Consider the following 19,609-nt stretch of genomic DNA (forward strand, 5'->3'; position numbering starts at 1 on the left):
AGAAAAGTTAACAGCTGAAGCACAGTTTGGCTTCAGGCATCTGGACTATGAAGCTGCTGCAAAGCAATCCTTGGCAGTGAAACTTAGTCATTCTACTATAGTGTAAAGATGGCTTGCAGTCTAACTTGATTGATGCTGCCACCAACATATGGAACCAAGATTCTTGTGGCAGAAGGTGATTTCATGATGGCCTACCTACATTAAAAAAAATTCTGACCTGAAGAAAAATAAACAAAAACCAAAACAAAACCAAGCAAATAACAAACTAAGAAAATCTCAGGAAAAAAAACCCAACCTCCAGCACATATACCTGTTGTCTATACCTAGGTAATGTTTTCTTGCAGAAATGTAGTTTTGATTAAGTTTTCTGATAAAAATATGTGTAAGCAGGACAGTGGATGAACACTTACAACACATATAAAGACTGGTCTGCTTTCAGAATCGGGGACGAGGACAAGACTAGCACTAGACTATGTCCCTGAAGGAAGTAATTTTAAATCAACTACTGAATTCTGTGGGTTCAGGTTTTAATGTGAGTATGCTTTTAAATATAGGTACAGAGACATTACAGTTTCTTTTCTCTCTTATACTGTAGAAACATGTCTGCGTTACTCTCCCTAAATTTATTTTAAAAGCTTGAGTGAGGACAATAGGAGACACAGGAAAGAAGCAAACAGTCAAATCCTATATTTTTGGAAGTCCTTTGCAAGTACAGCAGCAGTAGCTTTTCTCCTACATGTATTTCCCCGCACTGAATCCACAGAATCTTTACACCAACTGTTCTGGTTCATACATGCCAAAGGGTAGGTATGGACAGACAATGATTCATGATGATTCATGATACTCTACAATTTTACTCTCCCATCAATTACTGTTGATTTTCATCATCAATTTTCCCATTACCAAATATTTACACAAAAAGCTGCAGCACAAAAAGCTGCCTGGATACTGCCTGGATAGCCTTTTTACTTCTCAAAAGATATAATCAGCAGTGACAATCGGATTCTGCAGGTGAAAACAGAAGACCATCATTTTGTTCACACATGGAAAAAAAGTGAACACTCACTACAAACATAAAGATAAAAAAAGATTAAACCAATTTCTGCCAAAATCATATTGTGGATCCTACATGCACCTGAAGAGCATTCTATTCACTTTATGTAAGTTTAATTTCAAAAGCATTTATTTAAAATAGAATATTTAGGTCAGTTTCTGTGTTTATTGTAAACGTGGAAAAAGGTGTTGTTCCTGAAAGCACTTAAGACATGTTTTCTTTATTTATTTTACAGGTGCATTATCCCATACTCCAACACACATGATACTTAAAATATTGGTCATTGTGTATAGGATGCCATCACAATATAAATTCGGTTGACCACAAAAGGAAAGCAAGAGCACAACTTTCAGAAACTGGTATCTCACTGGACATTATGCTATGTGTGAACATTCACATATATCTGTATTTTTTGCAAGAAATAAATGTTTAGTTTCACTTCACGTTAATAATCCTAGCTATTTCCCTACATTAACTTGAAAGTTAATGACAACTTAAAGGAAAAAAGGCCAATTTGGAAATTTTTATATAATGATCCTATCATCTTTCCATCTTGCAATCCTTACCTTCTTAGCTATAAGCACAGCGAAACATTTGGTGTACAGTTTCAGATGACAAGGGTTAAAGCAATGACTGAAGTAAATTTGGTGTCACAAAGACTTAAGTTACAGCTCGTTTTTACTCCTTGGTAGATCAACAGTATACCAGACTTGGGAAAAAAACCCACTATGTTCTTTGTTACGCCTTTTCAGTAAAAGCACATTATTAAATCCAGAAACATTTTAAATTTTATTTCAAGTGAATGAAGATGAATGAAGTATTTCTATTCATAATTCTTGTACAGCTATGAAAGAATTGTGCTTACCACTTGTAAGTCTCTTATCACTACAAGACGCTTTGTGATATACTACAGGCTGAATTCAAAGTGAGAATGTTAGAAAGCAATGTTTAATTCAGAATGTCCAGTCTGGTCTAACAGACTCCAAAGCATAATGATTCTGCTATGCAGGAGGCTTGCAGGTACCTGCTAGAAAGTGCAATTCAGCCAGCAGCAAACACTTGCATATCAAGATAGCTGCCAGTGCTCATGGAGACTTTCATTTGCCTACCATAGTTCTTTGAACAGTGGATTCCCTAGAAAGTTCCTCTTCCATATATTTGAAATGAGTTAAATATTCATACTTCTGAGGAAATCCAAAAATCCAGAAAGGATCATTTAAAATGAGCTTTAATCAAACTGAGATTTGACATGACACTACTTCATTAAACAGAACACTGAAATGAGTTCATGTTATATTTTGAAATCTAAATAAAGTCTCTCCACATCTTCTGCTCCTGTTCTGCTCCCTTTTCATGCTTTTTGTGCAGCCTCTCTCTTAATTCCTTTTAGCATTTTTATTATACCTCCTTCTATGCTACTGCCCAACAAACCCATTCTGTCCACGTTATGAAAGATGACTGTCAAACCCACATTCGTATCTTTGTTATATATTGTGAATGATGTAAAGAGCATGCAGAAAGGAATTAAGGACCACAGTTAACAAATTTCCTTTGACAACTCTAATGATATCTGTTCAATGGCATATTTGTATGTAGTAAGTATAAACTGAGGAGGGTCACAGACTCGAAGCATTTTGGTAACTGGTGGGTAACATTTGCAAGTCACTCCTGTATGGGATACTCACAAGTCAAACTTGAAGCAAAATCCAAAGAAAGCTTGCCCAGTTACAGGTTTCCCAAAGCACTGGCAAAGGTTTACTTGCATAGTATTATGTTAGCGATTTCTGCTTCAGCCTCCCTCCAGTGCTATCAAAAGCAGATGGCTATGCTTCCCAAGCATCTGATAACAATTTCACTTAGTTCCAGGCACAGGCAGCAATCATTTTGAAAAAAATATATAAATAGAACAATGGATAATGTAAAAGTGACTTCTCCAGTTTCATAATTATATAAAGCTCCCAGTAAAAATCAAATTATTTCAGTCAACACATGCATCTAATACAAGTTCAGGATTAGTTCCAAAGTGAAAAGTGGACAGTCATTTTAATAACAATATCCAACTTGCTCTCAAGTGTGACTCTTCATTCCACTGTGAAGTGCCTTTCAAAGAAACAATCCTAGTTCATCATTCAGATGCATTTCCAGAAGTTCAGAACATGAGGGAAGCATTACTAGATACCTACAGCTGCCTACCTTACACTGAGGAATGAACTTGCTCCAAACTCAAAGTCCCAAAGTGTGTTTCTAGATACTTCTCCTTTCAGCTTAATTTTTGCCAGTTGTGTTTAGTGGCCTTTTCCAGAACTTTTTTTTTCCTTTATGCCAGTTGTTTTTAGTGGCCTTTTCCAGAACTCTTTTTTAGCTGCATGCATCCATCTCTATCAAAAGAAAACCTAATGCCTCACCGTTAGCATTTATTAGTATTTCTCAAAATAATCAAGCCCTTATTTGAGCTTCAAGTTCCTATTTTAAAATTTAATTTATCTGAAGATAGGTTTAACTGGGAAGATATCTTTGTATCCCAATAAATCAAAAGCCAAGTCCCATGAAATGCTGTACCACCTCTTGGTTTGAAAATGCATGTTTGTATGAGCAAACATTGGGGAATGAAACAAAACAAAACAAAAAAAAGAAAGAAGTTACTGAGCTGCCTTCATTCTATTCTTTATTAACTGATATACTTAAAACTTGAAGACAAAGATATCTTTGTGTACTGTTCTGGTTTGTTCTTAACATTGGAGTGGCTGAATCCAAGGAACTCCATGGCTTCTTCATGAAACAGCATATAAAGGTCATTCCGCCTTCCCATCTGACTCTGATTCATCTCATTAACATCATACTTCATCTTTTTGCATAAAAACGGAAATGAACATTGCACCAAAAAAATGAATGTATACATTATGCTTACAATGGCTGAATCTTTTCTTACCATGACTCAGTCATCATACTCAAGGTATTAATAGCTGGTGCCTTATCTCTGTGCTGCAAATTACAATACTTTCTGCAGGAATTTCATAATTTCCCCTTTGGATTGAGTTGAAGAGTGAAAATAGTAATAATTTTTAAAAAGCAGCAAGGCTTAGGCTATAGCTTCAAGTATCTTTCACTTTAAACTGAAGCTCCAGCCATAGGTGTTTCTCTTAGTATTCAACAGAAATGTTATGATCCACCAGTTGTTACTAACCAAGAATCTGCATTGGAAAGCTTGAACCTGCAGCAGCAAATGTGAGATGTTTAATTGGGTTATCTTCTGGGGTTTCTTTCCCCCAAAAAACCTGTCAGCACACCTTGTCTGTGGAATTCCAAAACGGTATGGTCCAAGACTTGTCAGCACAATTCTGATGAGTGTCTAGATGGTCCACAAATAAAAACCAAAGACTCAGAGCAGGGTGAGCTAGAGCAGATTGCTCAGAACTGTGTCCAGTCAGCTCTTGAATGTCTCCAGGTATGGACACTCCATAACCTCTCTGGGCAACTCATTCCAGTTTGACAATCCTTACATAAAAAGAGTTTTCCTTCATTTAAACAAAATTTCTTGTGTATCAATTTATGCCCACTGCCTCGTCTATTCACTGGGCACCACCAAGTAAAGGTTGGTTCAATCTTCTTTATTCCCTCCCATCACATATTACCTACACTGGTAAGATCCCTGTCAAATCTTCTCCTGTCCAAGCTAAACAGTACTAACACCCTCAGCCTCTCCTTGTATGACAAATATTCCAATCCCTTCATCACTTTCATGGCCATTCACTGTACTCACTACATTATATCCATCCCTTTCTTGTACTGGGGAGCCCAGAACTGGACACAGGAGTCCAGATGTGGCCTCACCATAGCTGAGGAAAAAGGAAGGATTGATCTGCTGCTGACTGTCCTCCTAATGCAGCCTTGGATGCTGTTTGCCTTTCTTCTGCAAGGGTGTATGGCTGGCTGATGTTTAACATGGTGTTCCCAAGGATCCCTTGTCCTTCTCCACCAAGTGATGCATGGGATTACTTCTTCCCAGGTATAGGATTCAGCATTTCCCTTTGCTGAATCTTAAGAAGTTCCTGTCAGCCCATTTCTCCAGCCTGTCAAGGTGCCTCTGAATGGCAGCACACCCACCTACTGTATCAACCACTCCTCTAAGTTTTGTATTGTCCGCAGACTTACTGAGGGGGCACACTGTCCCATCACCCAGGTCATTAATGAAGATGGCCTGTGTCAACAGGGATTGATCACAAAGTCCGGGTGGACTTTGTGCTGCTGATCACAACCCCGTGAGACCAGCAGCTGAGCCACTTTTCAGCCCACCTCACTGTCCAGTTATCTAGCCTGAACTGCAACAGGCTAGTTGAAGCAGCATATGAGCACCATGGATGGTGAACATGGGGCTTCCTCAAGTTGTCTGAAGACCTATTAATTCTTGTCAATCAGACTGTCTGTAGCAGACACCCATAACAACATTGCCCATGTTGGCCTGTCGACTAACCCTGACCCAGAAGTTCTCAACTGTTTCGTTATCCACCCCCAGCGCAGAGCTCCATGTGCTGCCACTGCTCTCTCACACAAAGGGCAACTCTCCCTCCTCACCTTCCCAATTTACAATCATAGAATCATAGAATGGTTTGGGTTGGAAGGGAAGGCACCTTTAAAGATCATCTAGTCCAGCCCCACCACCATGGGCAAGGACATCTTTCACTAGATTACCACTAGTTACTGGTTTCCACTTGGACATTGAGCCATTGACTATAACTTTTTGGATGTGGCCATCCAGCCAATTTCTTATTCGTCTAAGAGCCCATTTGTCAAACCCATCTCTCTCTAACACAGCAGCAAAAATGTTGGGGGAGGCCATATCAAAGGCCTTACAGAAATCTAGCTAGATGACATCCGTAGCTTTTCTCTTGTCCACTGATGCAGTTACTCCATCGTAGAAGGCCACCAGATTAGTCAGGCACAATTTGCTCTTGGTGAAGCAATGCTGGCCACCTCTAGTCACCTCCCTGTTTTCCGTGTGTTGTGACATGTCTTCCACGAGGATCTGTTCCATGACCTTATCTGGCAGAGAGGGGAGGCTGACTGGTCAGTAGTTCCCAGGGTGTTTCTTTTCACCCTTTTTAAAAACAGGCGTCCTTCTTGAAAATTAATCTGATTACTGAACATTATGACTTCTTTGCAAGATAATCCCTTTCCTATAGGAATCACAACAGATATGCATACATGTGTATGTGCCTGTAGTGGGACAGGTGGGATGGCAATAATCTTCACTTAGAAGCCATCCAAAATAAAGGGCCATTCATGCACACTTTTAAACTACATGCAGCATTAGTCACTGAATTAGTGATATTTTCTTTAATATTTCTAGGGCCAGAAGTATCCACATCAATCAACCAACACTAAACAAACAGCCTATCTCTTTTCCTTGCCAATCTTAAGTATTCTGACCAAAGTGTTAAGGTACAGCCCTGAACATCTAGGACTCTCTAAGAAAAACAAGACCCTCTAAGAAGTTTACAGCAACAGGGAGAATTCACCTCAAGACTCTGCAAAGAAAGCTACCATGACTTGGATCCAGTTCCATGTTACTGAGACTCTCTATTAGCAAAAGGAGAGAAGCTCATCACAGATGCTTTGCCCCCCAACCCCTTTCCAGTAGGGTAGCATCTCTAACAGCAGTTTGCAGTCACAAGCAAGTAGCATAAAAATTTCTCACATTACCACTCTCAACAATTTTGATTTAATTTCTCAGACGAAAGCTCCAAATTGAAATTAAGCTGTTACCGGATGAAAATATAATCAAAGTGAACATATAAACCAGAAGCTGGTAGAAACTTCAGTCTGTTTCACCAGTGCTTGCAGAAATACTGTCAGATGGAGCTTTCTGTTGAAATTTTCAGTAACATTGCCATAACCTGAACTCCAGCAACAAGGCAAGTTTCCTCACTTAATACAAATGGGTTAAGTGAGGAAATCTGTGCAGAAAAAAATATTGGAATAGATGAAGCATAGGTCCCACTATTGACATGTTGCTACCATAAATGGCATTTATTTTGCTAGACTCCTGGACATGGTTTAGTTATAATTAGAAGCTGTGATGTTGAAAGTTAATTAATTTTTGACCTACAGTGATCATATTGCTAAACTTTATGTTGTTACCCACTTTAATTATTCATAGCTGTAACACAACTCTGCATCCTCATCCAGTTATTTTAATGATTCAACAGATTATAAATCAAGTGACAAGGACTTCAAGCTTCACAGTCACTTTAAGACAACATCTTCTAATGTCCAAGGTAAAATATTTTCCCTCATCCTCTGACTCAAATTTTTTCACATAATTATCACATTAACTTGCTTACTTATACTGCACTTTGCATCGTGCGTCCTAATGAAAGCTAGGTTTATTTTTTCCACTTGTTTTTTATTCTTTCCTCCAAATACACACACACACATATATATATGCACACATATGTGTATTTTTAATAAGCAACTTACCCTAAATCATTTCCCAACTTTACTTGAAGCATATTTTTATTTAAACTAGAAAATTCACTCCAATGTGCTATTCTTCCAAATAGCTCAGAAACAGTGTCATATGTAGGATACCTCACAAATAGCAGGTATGAAACCACTGAGATTTAACTACACTGGCAGTTTTACTTTATGCTTACTCTGCCATCATTATTTCTGCTCTTTTGCCTACTAGAAGTAGTACCGGTCATTAAAAAAACTTCATTCAGAGGCAGTGTGCCAGAGCAGGTTACAATACAGACTGAACTCAGTATCATTTCTCTGAACACTGCTCTCAACTGAATGGCTGATATGCAGTGCCATGCTATACTTTTGAACCTAAAAGCCTGAACTGTGTTATAAACAGTCTCTTTTTTGTATATATAACTTTCTTTTTTAGATGATTTACCTTTTTCATACGCAGGTGTATTCTCTTGCAGCAGTCTGCTAAGCTGGAACCCATTCAAGTGCACAAAACGTAGTTGTTCTCTCATTGTCTTGCCTCCCAGAACTGGCAATATAAGGTTCCCAACATTGTTTCTTGAAATTGGTAGACCAAGACCTACTGCCAGTGTGCTAGCTATATCAGTTTGTTGCACAAGTTCAGGTTGTGTTAGAGGACCTAGAATCAACAAAAAAAGGAGAAAGAAAAAAAAAAAAGAGAGAGAGGAAAAAAGTATTTCAATAACAGGCCCATTCTGTTTCTCCAGAGACAGCTGGCATCTTGTTAGTTCCAAAATTTTTTCACTGGCATTAGATCAGCTATTTCAAGTGATCTAGAGAGCCGAGTGATCTTTTTCAGCTGCTGTCCTCTGCTGTTGTAAACTCAGAATTTATTCAATTCTTAGTAAGCATTACTCTTCAATGCTAGCAACTACTGTAAACACAACATGAATGTTAAACAAGTACAAGTAAGAAAAGAGATGGTCTAGGAGATCACTTTAATATCAAGTTGCATCCTACATCTTAAGACAGTTTGATAACTTCTACATTAGAAAGAATATAAAGCACTACTGTAGACTAATGCATGAACAAAGAATGAGAATCTAAAATAATGCTGACAGCATTCTAGGAGCTTCTTGATATAATGACAACAGCTCGAGATTTAATTAATAACCGGTTGCTAGGCAAGCAGCATTAGAGGTCAGGTAAAGAATGCTGAGGACCAAATCCATGGCTCCATGAAAGCAAACACAGTGATTTTTAAAGGGTTCTGTGCAGGAGTCCATTACCTTACTGCAGTTATCAGGATTAGCCTTCAGTCCCACAGATATCTACCTGCATCAATGATTTCACTACAAAAGTGCCCTTTTGTTTAAAATTGTCTTGCTAATTGTTTCTTTGTGTGCTTTACTAGTTACATAACAGTGTTCTTCTATTATGCTTTTACCTTGTTCTCTTTGTAACTCCAGGCATTGAGTGGGTTTTGACTGACATAACAGTACAGAAAGAATTCTATACACAGTCTTTATTACTATCAAGGATCCCTTTAAGTGCATTAGAACTTCTCTCATTTCTCATTTAGCTCTGATTAATGCTGTACAGAATGCCATCTGTAATCCCTAAACCCTCTTTGCATGAGTGCCTGTATGTCAGCAGTTTTCAGATTTCATCTTTAAAACCAAGTTCTTAACTGGTTAAAAAAAAGCCAAACTACCAAATGCGTTTAGCCAGTCATGGGTGACACATATCTGTAGAAGGCTACACAAGTAATATTCTGACAGCACACTAAATGCAAAAGCCCACAGGACTACTATTTAGAGGTCTACCAAATTAACCACAGTACATTTTGTTTACAGTAGGATCATAAGGAGCAGTCACTAGAATTCTGATTACTGTAGCAATGAGAAGCAAGCTGCTGGATATTTACATGGGCATCATTAGAAATCACAAACTTGATCCCAAAAGACAGGTGAATAGATATATTTCACTGTATTGTAAAAACTGCACATCCAGTTTAAACCTAACAGAATCTAATCCCAATGATTGCATTTACAGAATCTACACTCATATGGCCTGACTGTCAACACATACCAGTGAAATTTATAAAGCAAAAACTTACCTGAGAGCTTTGGTCAGCTCTTGACTTTGTTCTGGTTTTATATCTCAAAAGAGTTCAATGACTCCTCAAGCAATGCTTTCTATTGCAGCTGGATAATAGCTTTATAAATGACAGACAGATAAATGTACTTCCACTGTGCTGCAGGAACCTTCAGCAAGGTAAACAAGGCAAGGTTCTGCAAACAGGCTTTAAAAGCAAGGAAATCAGATGGAAATGAGCAAGAGGCAGAATGAAAGGCAGAGGGAAGTATTATTACGAAAAAATATTCACCCCTGGTATCACTACCTTTCATCAATTCACTCAGTCAAATAGTTTATTTAAGCAAGACTCTACAAATTAGACTGAAGATTCTCTACCACACCTTTCCCTTCTTGCCTCTTACCTTAACCTACATTATACAAGTAGAAAATGAGTTTCAGAAGCAGATAAACTCACACCAATGATTTAAAATTAACTGCCTGGCCAATACAGTAAATACACTCATACTCCATATTCTTTCCTTAACGCTTAGAAATCAATAGTCACATTTTCACAGCTGTCATCTCTCCACCTTTCACAAGAGCAATTCTTTCTCTTTCCTGTTACTCTCAGCATGAGAAATTGTCATTCATTCCTCTATCCTGGGTGTCTGAGAGAGGAGAATGGAGGTCAGGGAAATATTCTGGCCAAGAAAGACAAAACTCACTTCAAATAGGATTTCACGTCTAATCCTACCCATTTACCAGTATTCCAGGATTCTGACAACAGATCTCATCAGCTCTCAACACTCAAGAAGGACAGTGCTGCACAAGGTTATCATCTGAGAAATACCCATTCTCTCAGTGGTTACAAAACTTAAGTCATGGTTTCACCACAACACAGATGCAAACTCCGGCTAAAGCCAGAGTTTTAGTCACACAAAATGGGCCTTGCCAGATACCTGTGGAACAAACCAAAGTACTTTTCAGGAAGAATTCTAGAGCTAATATAAATTAGAGATGGCAACGTGTTCTAAAAAAGCTCAAGTTTATTTGATCCTTACCACTTCTCTTTTCAAAAGCAGAGCTGATAAACAGCAGTGGTGTGTACACTTCTCCTTCTGAAGAACCACCATGACTGCCTGTTTCAGACATCCCATGATCCCCACAAACAACTAGCAAATTCGGCAGAGAAGCTTCTTCCTGCAAGTCAGAGAAATAAATTTAAGTTACTGTACAAACAAGCTGTGTACATATAATACTTTGCTATCTTTATCATTTTAACACATAATATTTGTCAAATTCCATTTTTTAAATTCACTTACAACACCTGGGGCAGATTATAAGACAAGGTGTTATGTAGTAATATCTATTTTTAACAGTTAAAGCATGCATACATATCTAACATACTTGTCAGTATGTTACAAAAACCACAAAAAAGCTTTAAAAAAACTCCTTATTTACAGAGTCAAAAGTAAATGACTAAAGGATTAAATAAAGGTCATCATACTGTGGGAAGAAAATCAGGAGTCCAGGAGTACTAACAGAGAAGTATTCCCCACCTCTATTTCTTCAGCTTCATTAAGTTTTTAATATAATATAAATGCTAAATTATTGATATTGTAAATATTAATGTAATAGAAATATAATATTAAAAAAATCCTATTTCTAATAGTCTCTAGTCTCTCAAGTGCTTTTGGGGTAGAAATCTGACATGACTGATGTCAAATTATGTTTATTTTTCTGAAGAGAAACAGAAGCATAAATGAGGCCTGTCCCAACAATTCTGAGCTAACAAATCAAAGATGGCAGAAAATAAACGTGTTATTCTATAACAAAGCAACTTTTTGTCATATCTAGTTATTACCAGTACCTGTTGTATCCAAAAGTAAAGTGCTTTTATTACTTCTGTATTCTAGGACTGAGATAAAGGCTTGCATATAGTTGGCAAAAGCAAAACATACCAAACAAATCCAGCAAAACCACTGCAACGTTCTGAGATTATAATTTCCACAAGCAGAATTTAACCTCTCTTTTCATACAATAGCATTCATTTGTCTAAAATATTATTGAAATTTTATGAACAGTTATTCTGAATTGCAGTTGCCGAAAACAAACCAGAAAGAAGCTTCAGGTCACTTGGAATTAGGACTTGGTATTTCACCATCCAGACTATTCAGATAAGTGACATCTTACATTTCCAAATCTAAAACCAGATTCAGACTTGGTAATTTATGTGCTACATTTACCGTAAGACAAATGCTATTTACAACCACCATTTCCATTTGAATCTTTTCAATATCTAAGAATTAGGTATGCCTTCACAACTGTAGAAATCAGAGCTATTAGCTATCCATGCCCATTATTCCTTCTGCTGAATTTCATTACTAGAAAGCACCACCCACCATTTTAATTCATGACTGGTAAGAGAATTTTGGCATGCATTCCTCTCCTCTTCCTGCACACCAAGGGGAGTTATTTCCCACAGGTCAGCCAGTAAATCCTTAAAAATATTACACTACACTATTAACTGGGGAATGGCCAGGGAAGGAAAAGAACAGAATACCCGCTTTGGTCTAGGAATAAACAAGCTACCACCCACAAACAAGCAAGAACTTTAAAAGTTAGTCCACAACTAACAAGACATTGGTCCAAGAAGGAGCTATATTACCTTTGAAAGAAGAGAAATATGAATCTTCTTCAGGATGTTATCCATTTCATGAAGTTTTGGTCCCACTAATGGGCTGTTTGGCCCTGTCATATGTCCAATGTGGTCCAATCCCAGGTAATGCAGTATTAGGAGATCCCAGTCTTCTCTCTTTAACACTCTATCCAAATGCCTGGTAACATTATCATCAACCTCAGAAATAAAAGGAAAGCAATTAAAAGGTAGAAATAATTTTCCTCTTGTAAAAAGCATGGAAAAATTATGAAAATTCTGTAGAAGCCAATGAGAATTACAGTCTCTCACAGTGTTAACAAGAAAAAAAAAAATCAGATTGATTAGTTCAATGGCAGACAGTCAAAAAATCTGTCTTACAAAACAGATTTTTCACCCCATTTCACTCTTTTCTGGTTATGAGGCATCAGATTACATACAAACAGAGAAAATGGGTTGCCATGCTTCCACAGATATGTTTAAAAACTTTTCAGTCTTCAATCTTTTCAGAAAAGAAATTTTCAGTCACTTTCATCCTTCACACTCCTGATTTATCACTTCACAACAAGTAGGTACAGGGAAAAGTCCCTCTTTGGCGCTTGGAAGCGCAATGGAAGAAATTCACTCCTGGTCTTTCAACTCAATTCTTGCCACCGTGCAAACACAAGAAGACTGTACTCGCTGTGAGACAAAGAACTGATGACATAGCAAAGAAGAAAAATTATTTGAAAAGTTCTATTTGGGGCCTAGCTCACATGTTCTCCTGCTTAGGTTGACAACCTCTGTTTAGTTGCATATATATCTCTCCCTGGATATTAAAAATCTTCACAAAATTTTCCACGCAACACTGCTTTGTTGACTCTGGATATAACTAACTAAAAAACTGTAAAAAGCTTTCTGTTCAATGGACTATATTCAGAAAGCATAGCGACTGCATAAAGAGCATGAGAGCCATATAATCACAGACCCAGCAGCATGTTTGCATTTTTCCACTCCATGTTGAAGATTCAGTAAGTCTTATTAGAGTAACCAGTTAAAAGTGTCTTCCAATTCACGTTAGACCTATCTGACTGCCTTAAACATCATAATTCTTACATCAGTAGCAATAGGTCAGTGGCCTGAGGTTTTACAAATCATAAAGGTTCAAAATATGAACTAAAATTGCCAAACCATTTACTCTTTTAGAGTGCCCAGAATAAGATTTTTCACAATTTGTTTCATTTACCTTCTACGCTTCCTTTTTGATAACATACTGAAACACTACTCATATTGCAACTACAAAAGTGATACAATACTACAGAAAGTATGCCTTTAAGAGACCAAGATTATTTATTAGCGGGCCTTTTCTAGATGGCACATACAAATATAAATGTGATATCAAACTGGAAACATGAATGGTGGAATTTTTCAACAAAGCAAGTGGTCTACTTCCTACCACAGCAAGTTTTGTGACATTAATTTATGTTTAGGAAAGTTATACAGTAACGCACTGTTTGTTACTGTATCATCCAAACACTTTCCACAGCATATGCATGATGGACTGAAATGCTTAACTCCACACAGCCAATACTGAAAATACAAATAAATCAAATTTCTATTTAATTGCCAGGTTCATACTTCAGAACAAGGACAGTTTTATTCATTGATTCTTAGAAGTTACCACTATGTATTTGTACTAATATAATTTAACTTGCAATTATGAAAAGCTTCTCACCTCTGTAAAGTCTGACACAAAAAAGGATGTTGTTCCATCATATTCCATGAAATGTTGTGGAAACAATTTAACCCAAGTATCATCACCATAAAAGATTATTCTTTTCCCCGCTGTTTTTGCCTGCCATATCAGATTGTCATCCAACAGAGCTGGAGAATTGAGGTTCACAATAACATCAATGAAACCAGGTATGCTACCCGTCATCAAAGCCTACATAAAACAAGAAAAGAGACATACTAACAGAAACCAAAGAGTTTCCAGTTCTCAGAAGACAGTATTAGTGTAAGAGGAAGCAATGAAGACAGTATTAGTGTAAGAACCAGCAATAAAGGCAGAGAAATTACATTTTCAATAAAGAAACATAATAAAGTAAAAGAACATGAGCTGCCATGTCACATCACCTCACCTGCTGCAACACAGTGCTGGCTGATGTCAGAGATAATAACTGCTTTACAGAAAGGTGAAAATAATATTTTCTTAATTAGTGGACAGCAAAACAACTTTGTATGCCAGTTAAAATTTGCTTCATTTACTGGTCATTAAATCACCAAAAAGACAGTTTAGAAGGCCTAAGTAAACTGACTTAACACAACAAAACAATGGTAGCACGTTCAAAACAGTCACTAAGAATCTGCTGGAAAATTCAATGAAGTCCACCTATCAAGAGTTACCAGATTCTCTCTTACTGGCCTGCTAGCTGACCTACCAAAGCTCACTACCTCAACTTCTTCAATGAAAGAAATGTCACTCAGATGCATCACTGAGAAGCCTGGATGATCAAGTATTTTGATGACACAACCACAATCCATCTTACAGTTACCTGGAACTTGACACAATTTTCTTTTTAAGCTCTGCAAAAACATCCCTACGACAAAACAAATTTACACTAAACTGGACTTCCTATCAGAAGTTACAAGAACACAGAGAATGTTCTTGGATAGAAGACAGCTGGAAACTTTGACAACTGAGAAGATACTGCCTTCCCATGGTTACAAACAAAAAGATTATGTCCATTATTTAAGCCTGCACTAGGGTCTTAACTGCCCATAACTGATTCTCACAGACCTACCCACCACAGAGATACCAAATAAAGGAACAAAACAAGACAAAGTGACTTAAGTGGAAGCTGCCACCTCTTACATCTCTACTTCACTTCGATCACTGACCTTGACCTTTCCTGCAGAAAGCACCTCCGGGCCGTGGTAAATCAGGACTTGATCACATGCACTACTACAGCAAAGCAAGTTTCAGCCAAAAATTGCAGTAACACAACAAACCTGCCCTTTACTCCAACTCTGAACATATGTAACAACTCAGCCTTCAAAACTTTCTCAAAGGAAACAACACTAAGTTGAAAAAAACCACTTACCTTAATTCGAGGCATAGTCACAGTGGGTGGCTTCGCTTCAGCAATGAAACTATAGGATGTCCCTTTTTCAACAAGCTGTGTAGTATATGGCATGAACTGTTTACCTTTGGATCCAAACACAAAGTCATCTCTCAAAGCATCTATCAGCACAATGACAACTTTTTTGAAAAGTGGTGGTGGAATTTTGGTCCAGTTAGAAACCATTCCTAAACAAGAAAAAAAGGGTATATAAAAGTCATGAACAAATTTTAACAATGGCTAGACAGAAGTTAAAGGACAACTTTACCACAGAAATAAGCGCTTCCAACTTCTTTATTAACTTTACATTCAGACATGAGAAGTTGCAAACAATAGTATACATGAGAAGTAGTCAGAGTAAGATGTGTTTTCAGACCATCCAGCACAGGAATGTCACAACAGCAACAACAAAAAATCCAATACAGTGTCTAGGAAGGAAAACAAAATGTGAATGGTATGCACGATGTGAAATTGGGAGAATGAAGGAAAAGCTACAAAACAGAGAATGTTCAAACGAATAAGAAAGGATAGCTGCTACCTTCTCTCTGGTTAATTTAGTAAAGCTGAACTACGTATATTCAACAGACAACTTTTGTTAGAACAAAGATGTAGCATTCACCTATGCTAATACCCAGTTTTGCACATCAGAACATATCTCAAGTAATGCCTCTCAATGAAATCTCACCGTAAGAGAACAGGAAAATTACAAAGAAATAGGCAGTTTCACTGAAATTTGAAGGGAAAAGATTTGTGCACACTTGCACCCTTCAAGGTGTATGCCAGGATAGTTTGGTGATAGCAGCTGCAGGGCCAAAATCCAATTCTTGAATCCCCTGAACATGCTATGTGGGCGGGCACAGCAAAATATGCTGCAGTGACTCAGGTAGTGGGCAGTGTCATGCCTTCAAGTCCACCTCCTTCTCTTGTATGGGCTTAATGCTGGCTGCAGCAACTCTTCATTTGCCTTAAGCTTGGTCCATACAGTGACATTTAGCTTTTATAGCAGCAGTTTTTGGCCCAACCTCTACAGATCCCATACCTCTACCAGGAAAAGATACAGAAGGACAAAATGAAAGCAGAATGGATTGTACCCACAAATCTCTACTCAGACAACACTGTGGTGAATCAGCTTCTCAGTACATGCATTAAATAAAGTTAGGGTTTTCACATTCCTTTAGAATAAAATGTGTTTCTGAATAAGTGGTTGACAATTTGGAAAGGTCACAGATAATGTCGTGTCTAACAAGAGAACCTTAAAAAACAACCTCAGAAATTGTATTTTTGGGTATACAGATAAGCATCAATAAATTGACGGTCACAGACTCATTACTGCTAGTGATTTTTCCCAGATAAGGAAACTGGGGAGAGGGGCACAGGAGGAGGAAGAAGGAAATTTCAACAACACAAAATGCTAACTTCCAGCAACCCTGATTAAAATGATAATGTTGTTTTTCCAGGACTTGAATTATCAACTTAGCAGGCATGCTTTGGCTCTCAATGTAAAACAAGAAGGCACAACTGCATGTACTGTACTGTTAGTTAAATCTTTCTCATAATTTACTCCTATCCACTCGCTTAGGGAAACAAAATTTGCTGGACACCAAAAATTTTCAGATCACAAACACATACATGCTACTCACAACTCCTTCCTACTGTGTTATTCATCAGTACGTCAAAGTATTGAGAAGTGCAAAGGAATTAGGAGCTTATTACAAGCCATCTGAAAATACTCATTATAAGATAGTTACAGCAACACATTGTGCAACTCCTTGCATGTGGCATGTTTATTTATCTTGGCTATGGTTGTTTAGAAAAGTTACTTTAAATGAAGCTGAACTTCTGTAAGTGGTGAAGAAAACCACAGGTTCTACCAAAAACTTACTACAATGATGTGCTGTAAGGATTCACTACTATACAGTCATCCCACAGGCAAGACAGGATGAATTCAATGGTAGTCAGGGCTTACAAAGTGAAACATTCAGGAAATACAGAAGCACTGAAGAAACACTCTTTTCTGAACAGATCTAAAGTAGGCTGAAAGCCTTCTGTATCATGGTTTAGTAAGCAATCCCCTGTCTTCAGAGCTTATCATCCAGACAAAGAGATCACTCTGCAAGCAAACTGTAACCCAAGAATTACAGAAAGGAAGTATTCTTTCACTGTCACTCCATTTTTGCCTACCTATACCTAGGATTACTAGTGACATGCCTAAATTTAAACTCTTTGTAGAGCCCTGTGGTACACATTTATACTATTCAAATCAAATCAGTCTTCTCAAAATCCAATTGTCTGACACTTCCCTCCCACCCAGTCTCCCTCCATGTTAAGTCTCCTGCTAATAATCACATGGGAAGCAACATTTCACTCACAGCAGCCTATCAAGCATCTCTGACAGTCTTGGCAATCTCCAGCTAAAAAGCAATGTGCCATTTGGCAGCATTCACTCAGATCTGTTATTAGATTAGATTCTTTCAGTGTTCCTGCTTAACTGATAGCAGCACACCACGAACTAAATTATACAACCTTCTCACTATTTAAGACAGACTGTCCCAACATGCACAATGTCATATACTTCAGAAGAATTAACAATAACAAGCAGCTAAAGACCCAGTTTGGCAGTTACAGTCCTGTTCCACCAAGGTAACCATAAGCAGGCGTCCCAAGCAAGAGCTCTGTATGAGCAAAATACTACTCAATTCAGCTGTCCACTGAACCTGAAGTTTCACCCCACAAGCTCCAAACACCGGTGAAGGACAGTCCCTCAAGTATACATTCCTCTTCTTCACGTTCTTTTAATACAGCTTGTGACTGGACATATAAGACAGCTACATATCAACACATCCTCTACAGACTCTTCATTAAAAAGATGCCTGAAAACTTTGGTTCTGCAGTTTCAGCTAAGGAATAGAGCAGGATCTGTAGAGACCATGATTTCAGAGACATAGTAATGGACAGTAACACTGTGTATCTTGCAATCTGTCTACACTATGAAGGAAACTCGTATTACTACAGTTGTCTTCCTCACTAGTGAAGCGTTAAAGTCTCACTAAAGTGGCATTAAGACACTCACACACCACAGTGAGCATCACAGAACAATGATTATCAAGCACAACACAACCAGTAAGCTAAAAGACCAAGCATGTGAAGCATTACAACTGAAATGGCATTACTTAATGCAAACAACTTACCATTTAAGACTATGGGTATGACGGCTGCATCAGAGAATAAAAAGTGGAATAAAACGACAGAAAAGCACACCCTCCAAAAATGTGACAGCTGATGCTTAAAGCTTTTTGCGACCGTGAGCAGATACTGCTGGCAGAGACCAATAACTACGTGCAAAATTAGTTAAGTTCTAAACTGTTTCGTAAGCAGGTCTGGAAACACGATGGCGCTATAGAAGGCTGTCCTGCAGCACTGAGGGGCCTCACGGCAGAGGGCTCGCACCGGTTGCTCCTGCCTCTGTCATCTCACAACTCAACACACCCAACACAAACCGACGGCAGCAGACGCGATGGTGAGCGGCAGGACACCCAGCCCCGCCGGGGCTTCGACGCCCCATCCCTCACCCGGCCAGGCTCTGGCCGAAGAGACGGGGCCAGCAAGGCCGGGCAGGGGCGGAGCGTTACCGCGGCAACCGCTGCGGTTGCCCTAGTGACCAGAAGCCGCCCGTGATGGGCCGCGGGGCTGGAGGGTTGCCTCGACGACTAGGGGAGGGGCGGGTTGCTCTGGTTACCTGGACCGGGAGGGGCCGGTTCGGCGGGAGGATCCCCGCGGGCCTCTCTGCGAGGCAGGGACCTGACGGGCACCGGGAAGAAGCCGCGGAGGAACAGCGCGACCCCCAGGGCCTCCACCAGAAGGCAGGCGGAGGCAAACACACCCGAGCGCAACCGCATCTTCCGCCAGTAGCGCCGGCCTCCGCAGGGCACCTCTCCTCAAGTTCTCCCGATCGGCACCCGCAGCGGTCCGCCCCCTTCCCTGCCGCCGACCAACCAGCGGCCACCGTACGTACGTGTCCACCGGCTATACTATTGGCTAACGGCCAGCCTCCGCGAAAGGTGTGACCTCAACCCGGAAGTAGACCCCCCGCGCTCGCACCAATGGGAAGGGGTATGGCTGAGCTTCCCAGCAGTCTTCTCTCTGCCTGGTGGGGGCAGTGCTACCCTCGCCCTCCCCCGCTCCCGGAGGCGGAGCTGCTGGAGCCGAAGTCGAAAGGCCGTAGCGTTAAGGGATGGCATCAGTAGGCTGCGTTGGGCCAGCGGCTGGCGCGTGTTCCGAGGCCGG

The 19,609-nt window shown here is 39.2% G+C and overlaps 1 protein-coding gene across 6 annotated transcripts in view; it reads right to left on the reverse strand.

Annotated features, from left to right (window-relative positions):
- PIGG (phosphatidylinositol glycan anchor biosynthesis class G (EMM blood group)) overlaps positions 1 to 19,334 on the reverse strand; it is a 98,733-nt gene extending 79,399 nt beyond the window's left edge. For 5 of the 6 annotated variants that reach the window (XR_012621572.1, XM_074812155.1, XM_074812151.1 and 2 more), the window contains exons 1-6: positions 19,062 to 19,334; positions 15,308 to 15,513; positions 13,939 to 14,148; positions 12,237 to 12,425; positions 10,630 to 10,768; positions 7,956 to 8,168 (exon numbers count right to left, since the gene is read on the reverse strand). Coding sequence is in view for 5 of the 6 variants with exons in the window: in XM_074812155.1 (XP_074668256.1) it covers positions 7,956 to 8,168; positions 10,630 to 10,768; positions 12,237 to 12,425; positions 13,939 to 14,148; positions 15,308 to 15,513; positions 19,062 to 19,221 (1,117 nt within the window). In the remaining variant the exon portion in view is untranslated. Of the gene's footprint in view, positions 1 to 7,955; positions 8,169 to 10,629; positions 10,769 to 12,236; positions 12,426 to 13,938; positions 14,149 to 15,307; positions 15,514 to 18,513; positions 18,820 to 19,061 lie in introns of those variants that run through there. The other variant, XM_074812150.1, reaches the window with a different exon arrangement.
- Between the last annotated feature and the right edge of the window lie 275 nt (positions 19,335 to 19,609).

Source organism: Strix aluco, chromosome Z (genome assembly GCF_031877795.1).
Source record: "Strix aluco isolate bStrAlu1 chromosome Z, bStrAlu1.hap1, whole genome shotgun sequence".
Taxonomy (NCBI): domain Eukaryota; kingdom Metazoa; phylum Chordata; class Aves; order Strigiformes; family Strigidae; genus Strix; species Strix aluco.